At 38.1% G+C, this 14,486-nt stretch overlaps 2 protein-coding genes across 14 annotated transcripts in view; both read left to right on the top strand.

The window, feature by feature from the left end:
- Window positions 1-4,128, top strand: part of DNAH12 (dynein axonemal heavy chain 12) — a 59,056-nt gene extending 54,928 nt beyond the window's left edge. For all 7 annotated transcript variants that reach the window (XM_027728371.2, XM_027728388.2, XM_039379348.1 and 4 more), the window contains 5 exons: window positions 953-1,157; window positions 1,352-1,489; window positions 2,045-2,136; window positions 2,376-2,443; window positions 3,553-4,128. In XM_027728371.2, coding sequence (XP_027584172.2) covers window positions 953-1,157; window positions 1,352-1,489; window positions 2,045-2,136; window positions 2,376-2,443; window positions 3,553-3,743 — 694 coding nt within the window. In that variant the 3' untranslated portion in view covers window positions 3,744-4,128. The remainder of the gene's footprint in view (window positions 1-952; window positions 1,158-1,351; window positions 1,490-2,044; window positions 2,137-2,375; window positions 2,444-3,552) is intronic.
- Window positions 4,129-4,425: 297 nt separating this feature from the next.
- ASB14 (ankyrin repeat and SOCS box containing 14) overlaps window positions 4,426-14,486 on the top strand; it is a 35,087-nt gene continuing 25,026 nt past the window's right edge. For 6 of the 7 annotated variants that reach the window (XR_005562829.1, XR_005562825.1, XR_005562828.1 and 3 more), the window contains exons 1-8: window positions 4,426-6,664; window positions 7,182-7,237; window positions 7,921-8,052; window positions 8,152-8,310; window positions 10,212-10,457; window positions 11,747-11,918; window positions 12,853-13,396; window positions 14,259-14,412. Coding sequence is in view for 1 of the 7 variants with exons in the window: in XM_039379350.1 (XP_039235284.1) it covers window positions 6,537-6,664; window positions 7,182-7,237; window positions 7,921-8,052; window positions 8,152-8,310; window positions 10,212-10,457; window positions 11,747-11,918; window positions 12,853-13,396; window positions 14,259-14,412 (1,591 nt within the window). In the remaining 6 variants the exon portion in view is untranslated. Of the gene's footprint in view, window positions 6,665-7,181; window positions 7,238-7,920; window positions 8,053-8,151; window positions 8,311-10,211; window positions 10,458-11,746; window positions 11,919-12,852; window positions 13,397-14,258; window positions 14,413-14,486 lie in introns of those variants that run through there. The other variant, XR_005562830.1, reaches the window with a different exon arrangement.

Raw genomic sequence — 14,486 nt, 5'->3', positions numbered from 1 at the left:
CTAGGGGCAAAATGAACTGAAAGAGAAAAAATATATGATAAAAGAAGGGAGTGTGAGGAAGCTCTGGGAAGAGAGAATGCAAACAATATTTTTATGTTCCTTTTTTTTTTTTTAACTTCCCTTTCACCATCTTTATCTTCAATTATATTTTATTTTCCTCATATTTCTGACCTGTAGGGTAAAGGGTTTAGAAACTGTAATACATGCACAGTTATAGTTTATGAAACCTTTTCCTTGATAGATGGAAATATTTCAGTATATTTCTTTATTCTCTCATATACTTCTGTTTGTAAAATTTCTTTTTCCCTCCCCTTTTTTTCTGATGCCTTTTTTCCCTAGACCTTATTTCCTCAATTACTCTCCTAGGACTACAAACCTATAATCACTTTCATTTTTCTGTTTGGTTCCCTGATCTCTTTTTTGACTTTGTTTCCTAATTTTCTTTCTTATCTTAGCCTGCCTCTCCATTCCTTCTTTCTGGTTTTTCTTTGTCCTCCTCCTTTTCTATTTGTCTCTTCGCATTTCCTGCTCCATTTTCTCCCTAATTCTCTCTGGCCTTCAGTCTCCAAGTTATCCTTGTTGTAGACCCTACCCACCTCTTCTTTTGGAATCTAAACCTTTTTCCTTCATCTAGTATATGGTGGATAGATTTGGAGTTCCAAATTTATCCTCTTACCTAACAACACAGAGTATATCAGATATAACAAAGGAAATTATTACTGTTCCTAGTCTTAAATAAATCTGCACAAATCCATGACTTGACAAATGTGGCTAATTGTGTATATGTGTTTGTGTATATATATATGTATGTGGGTATGTGTATGTATGTATTAGGTGTACAAGTTCTATAGATGATTCCTTAGTCATTTTTTTAAAATTTCTTTCCATTGCCACTGTCATATTTTACAAATCGTGCAAAACGTGTGAAAAATGTTTTATTTTCTAATTCCAGTTTAATCCGAACTATCCGTATTACACTAATTAACCTGAAGAAAGCCATTAAAGGACTGGTTGTTATGGATGCTGAGCTGGAGGCTCTGTCTGGCAGTCTCCTTATTGGAAAAGTTCCTGAGAAGTGGGCACAACATTCCTACCCAAGTCTAAAGCCATTAGGGAGCTACATTGTAGATTTGTTAGCAAGGCTGAAGTTTCTACAGGTGATGTACAAGAGGCAGGGCTGCCAATTAGTTAATCTGCTTTTTCATATCATTTGTCCTTTATGTTAAAGGATTATTGGGAAAGGAGGGATAGGCTTTGTTTAGATTTTTCTGAGTACAATTATGGAGAAAATTGTCAAAGAGTGTGGGATTTCTATTTCTGATTATTGAATGTGTCACTTTTCTCCTTTCAGGATTGGTATGAATTAGGGAAGCCCCCTGTTTTTTGGCTGTCAGGATTCTATTTTACTCAAGCTTTCCTAACTGGAGCAATGCAAAACTATGCTAGGAAACACAGAATCCCTATTGACCTTCTGGGATATGAATTTCAGGTATGGAAAAGTTATAAATTAATATTTTATTAATCTCAGTCCTGACATTGTGGTGAGATGTAGTAAAGAAATCCTGACTGGAAGGTTCATTTTGCAACTAACTCACTGCAGTCTGAAGACATACATGTATTTCTTTGGTAAGGTTGGCATACCATATATATATATATAAATATGGTACCATATATATATATATATATATATGATAAAATATACTATATATATATAATATATATTCATAATATAATATATAATATAACATCTGTAGAAGAGGTATATTCCAAGTAATGAAAAGTAATTCTGTCATTGGACCTGGACCTCCACTCAAGAAAACAGCCTATATGGTTCATATTTGTCTGTGTGATTCAAGCCTCATTTTATAACCTCAGTAAAGACAATTAACAAACCCACAGAAATCTGCTCTCTATGGTTTTGAATAAAAGTAGCACTGAAAGGAATTCTCAATTTGGATTGATCTGAAAATTGGCTGATGGCATAATACCTCAAAAAGCAAAGAGCAGGGGAAGTTTAATAACATGGAAAATTTGCTTCTTGTAGGTTATTCCTCGGGATACTGCTGATACTGCCCCAGAAGACGGTGTTTATATCCATGGATTATTTTTAGACGGAGCTCGCTGGGACAGGACAAAGTCAGTAGCCAAGTTTTTTCCTGTGGTTCTGGAAAGCTTTCTTAGATGCTCAAACAAGATGGGCTGAAATATTTTGAGTGATACTTTTCACGTTACTGAAATAACACACCAAATTAAATACTCTCTCATTCATGGAATATGGGGAAGAAAAAGCCAACAACCTATCAAGCAACAACCAAAAAACACCCACCAAAACCCTCAAGCCACAAATAACTACTTTGTTGCTTTTCTCTCCCCAGGGGAATGTTGACTGAGCAGTATCCCAAAGTGCTCTTTGATGCCATGCCAATCATTTGGATAAAGCCAAGTGAGTATAATTTCTCTGATATGAGCTATTCAACAAGAAATTACAACAGTGGTTTCCTTTTTTGCTGAAGATCAGTGTCCTCACCCAAATACCCAAATGTGCACAGAATTCACGTTCATCTGACCTGGGTCTTTCCTGTCAAAAGTGGGACCTGCTCCCTGGAGTTGGTCCCACCCTGTCTGAGCCCTGGGCCTGTCCCACTCCCCAGAGATGTTTAGAATTATGAATTAGATGAAAAGACTAGTTAAATGAATTTTTTGTAAATATGTTCAGTTGCTCCCAATCTATTTTTCAACAAAAAGTTAATTTGGATAGGAAAGCACATGGTACTTGAATTCCTGGCTCTACTCAAGTTGAGGGGAACTTTCAACTGACTTACAGAGACTCAGTATTTTACCTCATGTGATTTAGCAAGGTTTGCTCAGGTTATTTTTAGCTGCTATGCCGACTGCCTCTCATGCTTGTAAGTAGTTTTTCACAACTCTTGTCTTCTTTGATCAGGAGTAAATCCCTGTTTTACTTACCCACATAATCACAACTTTCTACTGCAACTGTTAAAACTTAGATGTTGTCAGCAAATAGGCAGTCTTAAAAATTCCCACTTTTTCTGCCTGTGCTTTCTCTTGAGGTTGGATGAATCTGCTCAGACCTGCATGATTTTAGGCTTTGCACAAGTTCCATGTAAGCATACAAAGAGTTCCTGCAGAGTTCTGTCCTTGGATCTCAGGTGACTTGAATTGCAGTTAGTTCTGTGGCAGCTGGACCAGAATTCTTGTAGAGCTGTTAAAAGCTCACATATAATCTATGGTTAAACTAGGTAACTATGCAGATTTTAATGTTTCTTTGAGTATTACAAAGCTGGTAGAATCACAGGAAGGCATTGAATTCTGAAAACAAATTGTGGATAAATTAGTTGCATTTTAAAACAAAAGAAACCACACAAGAGAACACAAAAAAAAGAAGTGGGATAATTTTATTCTGTTAAAACAATTTTGCATTTTTATTTAGCTTTAAAGATGTTACTGAAAATACTTAATATTTGCATGTAGATTATATTTGTATGAATAGATCTGCTGAATGTAATGGATTACTTTGGGGTTCTTTTGAAGCTCCAAAATCGGACATAAAGGAATCCAGTGCCTATGTTTGCCCACTCTACAAGACAAGTGAGCGCAAAGGAGTCTTGTCTACCACTGGTCATTCCACCAACTTCGTCATTGCCTTGACGCTCGACACGGACAAACCTGTCCAGCACTGGATCAAGAGAGGGGTTGCACTGCTCTGCCAGCTGGATGACTGACTCTGGGCACTCCAGATCCAGACTCCACAGGATCCTGTTCTTTTTGGTGGCTTATACAGGAAGTGGAACACAGTGTGTAAAAGAAACACCTGGAGTTTTTTATATTAAGAGGGTTACAAATACTTTCTGATCCTCAATATTTTGTCTTAGTTAAGTATGTGTTGTTATTATTAGTGTCTTTACAATCTATAAACAAACAACTAGGATTTTAGCCCTTGGTAATTTTATTATTGTGTGAACATCAGTTTTATGCCTTAGTTAAATATCACAAAATGTATCTTAATGGAATATGAAAGTAGTCTGCACTTTCTGAGAGAAACATTACAGGCAATAAAGTTGGTTCTGCACATTTGTTTTCTTGAAAAATAAAAAAAAAATTACTCAAGCATTCTTTCTAGATTTCCTCTAGCAAGGAACTCTTTCCACCTTGCATTCAGATACATCATCATTTCTTTGTATGGATCCCTCTGTAAAATACAGTGGGAATAACTCCATCCTGCTATCACTATTACAACTGGGCATCTTATTCCCTCATTTCCTTTGTTGGGTGTTACACCAGTGTAAGTCTATCTTTCTGAAACTCCTTTTTCTTTTAAAAACTCTGTTTATTTCTCATTTGCTTTTCTATTTATATTACTGTGAATTGTGACTAAGCAATCAGAAACATAATAATTTTAATAGCATTTTGGCTTGATTTTATTTGTGTTTGATTTTGTTTGTGTTTACTTTTACTGGTTTTGGTTTTTATGCTGTCTTACCCGTTTAAGTAAGCTCCTAACACTGTCTTCAGTTTTCTCTTTTAGAACAGCACTGAAGAATTTTCTTTTCATAATGTAACAGTTACTGCTATAGTTCTCAAATTCTCATTCCAAAAACATGAGAATTTTAACGAGGAAACTGGACTTTTAATTCCTTCTTTTGTTGATAGCATTTGTCAGGTCAGATTATTAAACATTACTGGCCTGTGTGAAAGAAACATGGACAAAGTCCCAGCCTGTCTCATGATCGGGTATTTATAGGGAGCTATTAATGGACATGGGCTCTACAGAGATCATTTGCAATCCTGAAAATATCACTTTCAACTTAATAATTACTTCTTCAAAGTGTGAGGTCTTCCCTCTTTCAGAAGGTGAGGAAAAACAGTATATTTTCTCAATTCATAGGAAAATTAGTAGTCAATTTGTGAAAACGAAGTAGTCTAGACTTAAAATGTTTCTGTACTCACTGTGCCGTAGTATAATCCATTACTAACAGTCTGTATATGTTGCTAATAATATTTCTCTTCTTTGCTACATGTGCTATTACAGAGCAAGGCCTTGCAATCACACATTAGGTGGATCAGGTAACAAATTAAATGCTGCAGGTTTGCTGTGAATTACTGCTGCCCAACTTTAGGATGTTTCTAGAATTACTCCGAACTTTGTAAGTGACATGTCGACAACTTCCTTAATTTTGCTGTGCTCATTCATTTTGCCAATTTGTTTATTTGCTTTCAGTTTTACTTATTTATTTTATTTTTCCCTGTAGTTTTGAGGGTTTCTTTCAGGCCAGCTGTCTTGGAAGACAGAGGTGGATGTTTTGATAAGGTAAAACAGATGAGAGGTTTGAGCCTAACAGACCATCTGTGATTTTAACCTATAATAGCATGTAGCTGAATATACAGAAGGACAGTGGGACTGCTTAACAGAGTATATCTACATCCATTATGCTATTTAGTGATCAGTTTGATCGTTAATGATTTTTTATTATTTCTTCTTAAATTTTAACATTTAGACTTAATATAGTACCAGTTGGATTTAATTCTATGTTCCATTGTTTGTCTTGCAATCTTCAATTGAACCCTTTCAATATGGAGAAGTTTTATGTGTTTGGATTTTGGGTTTGGGTTTGGTTGGTTTTTGTTTTTTTTTTTAAATAATGCTATTCTTAAGCTTTTGTGTGTTATTAACTCAATTGTGGTTACACCAGTGTGTTTTATTTCTGCTTGTATTTGGATATATACTGTTGCAGTACTTTGGATATATCCCTTTAAAGTATCAGAAGCAAACAGGCACGCATGGATGGAGGCAGAATTGTGAGTTTATCTGTTGTAAAAGGCAGTAGATTTGGTACATAAGGTGGTGAAGTTGGTGTTTTTCCAAGCATGTTTGATGTTGTTTCAGTTGGATGGCTGGTGCACATAATAGCACAAATCTGCAATACTTTCCTGACTACCAGATATTGCCCTAACAATGTCTTTGTTGAAACAGTTTGAACAAGAGCTATTATTAAAAAATTTCATGTCCTTCACTTGCCCTTCTCTTCCAGGCCTGCTGTGAACAAACAGGAAAAACATCCTGTGTTTTATTGCACATTTGTTTTCCCACTAAGGAAACATCAGAGCTTGATTGTGATGATATTTGAGTGTCTAAATGCCTTAGAGGGAATGGCTGTTTATCTAAAAAGCAAAGTTTTGCCTATTTTTGTTGCTTTCTAGGAAGCAACGCCAGAACAAGTAGCTATTCTGTATGTTCAGTCTGTGGAACAGAGAAAAAAGCTGGGACATGCTACAGGAGTAGAAAACCTTTACTCTGTTCTAAATAGAATAATTCTGCAGTGCAGACCTAAACCCTTGGGAGAAGGCTGCAGCTTGAGATGGAAGTTCCAATTCATTTATTTTAAACTGTGTTCATTTCTCTTGATACTGTAACAGTGACTGCTGTTTCTGTTCAGATTGAACCTGAGGATTTAACATCTTCCAATTAAAAAGCAGTGTTTCCCTACACAAAGTGATCCAGGTTGTGCTGGTTTGCCATGTATAATTCAATGTATATGTTTGATGACAATTCTGATGAAGAAATCCCTACCCAACGAGCTATTCAGGAAAGCTTACGAGAGAGGCATAAAATTGAAACAAGTGGCTGTGCAACAGAGGCTGAAAGGTAATAAGTTATTGCTTCTATTTTGGGTTTTGGCATTATTGTAAGCATGTGGTAACCTTTCTTTCCTTTGTGACTCCCTATGTTGGATTGCTCTGACCTTTTCTCATGGGTGCTGGAAACCATTGGTAGCTCACTTGGTCTGAGTTCTCCATGAAAAAGTATACCTGTTTCCTTGAAAATATGGGAATGTATGAACCTTTCAGATGATGTGTTACATCAATATCTAAAGGAGTACAAGGCTTTATAAAGAAGATAAGTAGGTGATGTAAAATTAGATTAATATGGTAGCTTCCCCTCATCTTAGTATTTAATTTTTTATGTGAAAAATTCAATATTTATGGTGTTAGGGGAAGACCAGCAAAAAACTGTTTTAATGTGATAAACCCTGACAAAATTCATGTAACTTAGAGAAATCTAACATGTAGTCTAGACTTGAGTATTTAAATAAAGGTATAATTATATCCTGAACTTCACATTAATTTTTACTTCTCACTCTATTCTTGTTCTGTTTGTGCAGTTTCCAGTCTACTGCAAGTGAAGAACATGGAAAGATAATTGCAGCAATTCAGACAGTTAAGTACAAATACTTCACACTAAGCCTGTACTCCTGGGAATTGCTGAGCAGTGCCTACATTTGAGGTGTTTGATCACCTGATTTAAGTGCAGTTTTTCTTCATATAGTCTTGGGAAGAATAAGACAACTAAACCCAGGACATCCAAACTAACTTACTGGATAGGATCATGGTAATGGGATGGGTTCAAGTGTCACCCTTTTCAGAAATTCCAGTGCTTCATCTCCTGAAATTAGGGGAAAATTCCAGGCCTTTCTTTTAAAATAAGCAGTTTTGAAGTATAAATTTATTAGTCAATTAATACTTCATAACATTTTTCACTTTGCAAGATACCCAGATTAAAAAGCTTTCTCTACCTGAAGTGTTCCAATACTGTTCCTTAACTGCAAAGCTTTAGGGTATTCCAATATGAGATGCAATATTGCTCGAGAGAATTGTACTGGAAATATTTTAGTAATGTTATTGTAAGTTTTTTTCCATGATTAATTCAAAATGCTTTGTGAGTCAATGTTAATCACTGATTGTTGCATTCTTGTAAACTTTCCTCTGAGAAAAAATTGCTCTGACAAAGCAGGTTGTTTATTCTAGATACACTGATGGGATAAACAGCACTCAATGTATTAGTTACCTGAATTTTGTCTTATGGTTAGTAATGGGATATGTGTCTGTCTTAAAACACCACAGGCCAAGAAGAGGCCTTGAAGAAGTTGGTGAAGCACAGTTCTGCCTTTGAAGAAGCAGATGAGCAAGGCTGGCTTCCTGTGCACGAAGCTGCAGCACAGCTAAATAAGAACATCCTTGAAATAACCATGAAAGGTACAGAGGTACCTCCTGGTTTTCCACCAAAAAGTTTTTACAAAAGTGAGTTTAATCAATCACCCATATTCAAATGTGTTCTGCTGTTCTGCATTTCAGCCTCCAATGCCGGTGCGTGGGAACAGACCACTGTAAAAGGGGAAACACCTCTGCTGGTGGCAGTAAGGAACTGCTTTGTGGACAACGTCTGCTTGCTCCTGATCAATGGCTGCAATCCCAACGTTAAGAATGAAGAGGGAGATTCTCCTTTAGTTATAGGTGAATACCTTATTTAGGGGTGGAGAGGTGAGGGAGATAGGTGAGATCATACTTACACATTTTAGGGTTTAATTTGACTTATTATTAAAATATTTTGCTATAAGAAGGAAAAATTTTAATCTCAGCACTGAATGTGTCTGCCCTTGTCTGTTTTTCTTAGATGATATCAGGGCTTCAAATAAGTTGTCTGTTCCAAGTTAGGGTCTGTCACCACAGAGTTCTTTGCATTATTTATTAATTTAAGTTTTCCCATAAACATGGAAGTGGGAGAAGTAAAATATCTTTCCATGAAGTCTGATCCAATGTAGAGAGCTCCAGATGCCTATTGTCTTTCATTCCTCAGTTGCAAAGAGTTTGAAGTTCAGATTGAACATACATTTTTCCCCCAATGAATCAATTAGCTTTCTCCATGAAGTGCAGAGGGTCATCCTCTGCTTTCCTTGGCATCATTTATGCAGTGGTGCCAGGCAACCAGGTCCTTCTTCATGCTATTACTGCCCTGCATGTCTGCAGGCATAAAACATTCCTATTCTCTGCCCAACATGGTATTTCTTCCATTGCATCAGCCTCTCTTTCTCCAAAACCCATGATAATGGCTTTTGATTTTCCAAAAATGAAGCAAACCAGCCTGATTTATCTGCAGTATGGAGAGCACAAAACAGTGTTTGGCCCTCTTTAGACCTTGCTGGCACAAATCCAAGCATGACAAGCGAAGAAGCCAAAATTCTCAGTTCAGTTCTCTTTAATGTTTTGTAATTGAGGAATAGGGTCCCATACCCAGGACCACTCTGTGTGGATGCCACTTCAATTGGATCATGCACAAGAACTGTAATTCTTGATTTGCAAAGAACCATATTTTGCCAAAATGTTTTTCGAAAGTGTTCTGTGTTCATTTCATTTACTTCCCTCAGTTTGGGCTATGATGCCATAATTCTTACTGAATCCTAGCCAAAAAACTGGAAGTGTGTTTGCATTATCTGAGTTCTAAAGGAGCACTATAAGTTTCTTGGATTAACCTGTACATTTTTCAGTATTGGAAGAGGGTTTTTTTCAAAACTGTTGTTAAAGAAAAAAAGCCTCCAACCATCTATAGGACCCCCAGTTTATCCCTGTGAAATGGCTGAAGCTTCTAGTCAGGGCCACCTGCTTAGAAAAGATGTAGAGAATTCCTAGACATTTTTGAAGTGCACAATATTAAAATGCATCATCCCATAAGATGGGGATGTATGGGATTTATCTAAAGCTGCTGTGTAGGTTCCAGATAATGGCACATCACAGCTCATATCACAGGATGCTGTCAGGGTATTTCAAACAGCTGTGGCATATGAAGCTTCTCATGCTAATCTGTCTTAGGGTAGCAAGGACACTTGCTACCCTGCTCAGCCTGGAAGATCAAAGAGAGAAGGAGGGAAAGGTGTTGCTTATTCATTCCATTCCCTGGAGCCAATGCAAATTTCTCTTTTAAGATCCTTACAGACTCAACAGTTCAGGCTTATTAAGCTAAGAAGGTATATGACACAATGATTTAAAACTTTGTTTCATATTGTAGTAACTGCTTATGAAATTTAAATGGGGCTCTGCTGACAGCTCCTGACTCCACCAAGGCCCTGGATGTGGCCTCCATCTAGTGGTAAGGAAAGCTGTGTTCTGTTCCATCACCAAACACAACAGAGGATTACAGAGAGAGATTACCATAACATGGTTTATTTTTGTGGTTAGTGCTGTCCTGGAAGCAAAGAACAGACTTGTTGATAAGTTAAACCTTTCAGTGTAGGGTGACGTTTCTCAGTGTATAAAGAGCACTGCAGGAACAGCTTTCCTGGGCTGCCACATTGCAGAAGCCACAGTGTGGAATAGCATTGAATAACATTCTGTCTGATGCTTTGCTTGTTGTGCTACAGCAATTAAACAGGATTCCTATGAGATTGCCTCCTTGTTGATAAGATCTGGTGCCAAAGTGGATTTGCAGTGTGTTCACAAGAGAACTGCTCTACACGAGGCAGCCAGACTGGGCAGGAAGGATCTGGTAGAGCTTCTCCTTCATTCTGGAGCGGATCCTGACCCTCGCAGTGGATATGGGCTCACACCTCTAGCACTGGCTGCACAGATGGGACACACAGAAATTATGGAGCTCTTACTGCAAAAAGGTAAGACTTTATAATATAGGATCTTACAGGGAGAGAAGGCTCAGGGTGTGGGTCTGTCATCAGGGTTATAAATGATGGAATGGAATAAAGAATGCGGAGCCAGATTCTCCTCAGTGATGCCCAATAACAGGACAAGAGGCAATGGGCACCAACTGAAACCTGGCAAATTCTGTCTTGGGAGGGTGGCTGAACACTGGGACAGATCACACGGATTTGTGGAATCTCCTTCCTTGGAGACACTAAAACCCTGACTGGATGCTGTCCTGGGCAACCTGCTGTCGCTGACCCTGCTTGAGCACAGGGCTGGACTGGACATTCTCCAGAGATCCTTTCCAACCTCAACTACTCTGTGGTTCTGTTTTAAGTAACATATAGCTTCAGTGGTGGTGTTCTTCATGTGAATAGAAATTGGGAGCCACACGTGCAGTACTGAAATGTTTAAAGCCCAAATGGGACAAAGCGAGTCCTCGTCCCAGCAGAGGAAAGTATTCCTGAATGCAGAGGCAAAAAATTGTTCTTATCTCAGTACCCATATACATAGGCTAAAGTATTTAGTCTATTTACATACATTTTTATTAGTCTTCTGCAAGTTCTGTGATTGGATTAAAACTGATTATTGTAAGATATGCCTTTAGAAACAGCAGCAGAAATAACTCGCCTTACTAAAGAATATTAAGTGCTATCTGCACCAAGAGGGTTGTTGTGATGTAGTTAAGTAAAGGCCTGATGAAAATCACATTTTATAAGGTTAAAATAATATATTAATATTTTATTTCACAAATATTTTATATTTGTAATTGTTTTTAAATGCTCTATTGTTTTCTCATGTGGACAGGTCACCTTAGAGAAGGCCTGACAACATTTATTGTGGGGAATTTTACATGGTGGTTCAGCAGCACTGGAACTGGATTGCATGAACTTTTTGATACTGAGTTCTCTCATATTTACAGTTCTATCTGTCTGGTCTTTGTAAAGTAAAAGATTTGAAGAGCATTCTATGTAAGCCAAAAAGCAATTGTTTGGATGAATAAGAACCAAACCACTTGCTGGCCCAGTTCTAGCAGCAATTCTTACCATGTAATTGTATTCAAAGCACTTTGGACCATCTTGTTCCCAGGATTACATAAACACATCTAAAATCAAGGATCCAGCATGAAGGTTTGTGCCCATATGGGTTCTATTAGGTGAAGAATAAAATTCCCAGTACCCATCGCTGGAGGGTTGGAGACATTCATTATGGCTGGGTGTGTACAGTGACTCCTCTGAAAATCCTCACTGCTTCTTTCCAGGTGCAGATGTTCTTTCACAGGCAATGGATTGTGCTTCTGTATTATTTGAAGCAGCAGGAGGAGGAAATCCAGATTCTGTGAGTCTTTTACTAGAATATGGGGCTGATGCCAATGTACCAAAGCACTCGGGTCATTTGCCAATCCACAGAGCTGCATATAGAGGACACTTTCTGTGAGTTAATATACTTAAAAATCAAGTAATAATGATACCAGAAATATTAATTTTGCTAATCCTATCTCATTCAAAGCAGGCAGTAAATCTGAAGTTTTGTACAAGGAATTGTTTTTGACTGTGTAAATATACCATTCTATGTCTGAATGTAAGAGACCAGTCAGTGTAAAATCACTTTATCCTAAACATTTTAATCCCTGTAGTATTTCCCTACTTGTCACAAATAATAACACTGTCCAGGCTGATGCTGAGGTTCTTGGGATGTCCTCACTCTCTTTGGGTCTGTGTCTCATTTCCATCCTATCGCAGCAAGGTGAATATACCAAATAGGCAAATAGAGTTAAGGAATAAGAGTTATCCTTATTTAAGGATAAGGTTACTGGAAGATATTTTAGCTAAAATCACAACCAGTAAGTGAGAAACAAGAATCTGAGGATTCTTAATTCCTATGGTAATATTTTAGATGTATTAAGTTATATTTAAACTTAAATGTATATATTACATTTTAGATTATATCTATTCATGTTAAAATATAGTATATTCTATTAATTACCTAATTCCTACAGGTTAAGCAATAATACTGTGCTCTTGACATTTAGGAAAAGCTTCTATTGAAAATGAAACCTCTAGCAAGGAATGGGGTTGTTAATGAAATAAATATATATATATAAATGGAATATAGATTAATATTTTTATTCTATTATAGTATAATAGAATAATATTTTATCTATAGCAGGTGTTAAGTGAGTATCCATTGAAATTTAATTGTTAGCAATTCAAGTCAATACTTGTCAAGGTACTGATTTAGTAGATTAAGATGATTTTTACAGTCATGATGAATTCTGAAGTCCAGCAACACAGAGAAATTCCAAGATGAATTAAGTGAAGCAATATGTTTAAGAACCTGAGATTCTTCTTTTTTAAAATTTTTCAGAGCCCTAAAATATTTAGTTCCAGTTACTGATTTTGCTGCCATTAAAGAAAGTGGGATAAGTCCAGTTCACTCAGCAGCAGCAGGAGCACATCCACAGTGCCTCGAGTTTCTCCTCAAGTCTGGGTTTGATGCCAATTTTATGCTGGATCAGCGAGTTCGCAAAGGCTACGATGACCACCGCAAATCAGCCCTGTATTTTGCTGTGTCCAACGGGGATCTCTGTTCCACACGGCTGCTGCTGAACGCCGGAGCCCTGACAAACCAGGATCCCATCAACTGTCTGCAAATCGCCCTGAGGATGGGCAATTACGAGTTAATGAACCTGCTGCTCCGCCACGGGGCCAACGTGAATTACTTCTGCAGAGTGAACACCACGCACTTCCCCTCGGCGCTGCAGTACGCCCTGAAGGACGAGGTCATGCTGAGGATGCTGTTCAACTACGGGTACAACGTGCAGCGCTGCTTCGACTGCCCCGGGGGAAACCACTGCCACTCGCAGTATGTCACTGACGGCTGGACCTCCACCGTCATCAAAGACACGATGGTGAGTGCAGCACACGGCTCCGTGTGCTGTGCTGCTACCAGTATCCCTCCTAAAGCTGAATGAAAAGGGACGTAGTGCAGCGTCAGAAAAGGAAGGTTTGAAACTGTAAGGCAGTTTATACATAAAGATAGGAATAGACAGGGCTTTAAAATCGAACAGATGTTGCCATGAGGCCTGCTTCATGGCAGCAAATGATTGCAAACTGTATTTCTGATTTGTGAAAAAATAGCTTATGATATCTAATGATCACTATGGCATTGGTTTTCCAGAGCAGTCTTGTCCATGCCGTGAGAGCAGGGACTTGCAGGCTGGCTCCTGCCCTGTCCTGTACGGTAACACCAACACTGGAAGGCTGTTCTAAACACCCAGGAGCTGGCAGGATAAGCACTGAGCAGCAGTTAACAAGCCTGGACCAACCTAAAGAGGGTCCTGGAGACACCCATCAGTGTCATTGAGTAGCAGTTTGTAAAGTCCATTTGAAACTAATAAACCCTTCTTTAACTAAAGATAAAGGGCTGAGGGGTGCACTGGGCTGGTGGATCCCCCTGTTCAGCATGCTAGGACAGGAGTCTAAATTCCCCTTAGGTATTTGTAGCACTTTTTTTTAAGCATTTAGGTACCAAATATACAGTTGCTTAAGTTTATTTTTGGATCTAGTACAAAATAACCATCTCTCAGATTTTCAGATTCTACTGGTGAGGCTTAATGCAAGCTGTGACAGCCTCCGAAGCCCCTTGAGTGACAGAACACTCGTTCTGCCTTGGCTTCTCCTCAAGTTATTCAGTTGCTCTTGTCCTGCATAGACAGAAATCATTTGCAGCAGTATTGAATACTATCCCATTAAACATTCTCTTTCTCTCAGTTCTGTGAAGTGATAACCTTGTCATGGCTGAAGCACCTGTCTGGGAAGGTAGTGCGAGTGATGTTAGACTACGTTGATCACGTCAAGATCTGCTGGAAGCTTGAAGCAGTTCTCAAAGAACAGAAACTCTGGCCAGACATCCATTTCATTTTAAGTAAGTATCTGTTTACATTTGAAATGAAAACAAACTATTTGGGGACTGGGGCCTTTTTGCTGGTAGTATTTTAA

Source organism: Pipra filicauda, unplaced genomic scaffold (genome assembly GCF_003945595.2).
Source record: "Pipra filicauda isolate LSUMZ 115617 unplaced genomic scaffold, ASM394559v2 scaffold165_size2600900_pilon, whole genome shotgun sequence".
Classification (NCBI taxonomy): domain Eukaryota; kingdom Metazoa; phylum Chordata; class Aves; order Passeriformes; family Pipridae; genus Pipra; species Pipra filicauda.
Note: the sequence above shows the minus strand (reverse complement) of the source record. Positions and strands in the feature narration are given on the sequence as shown.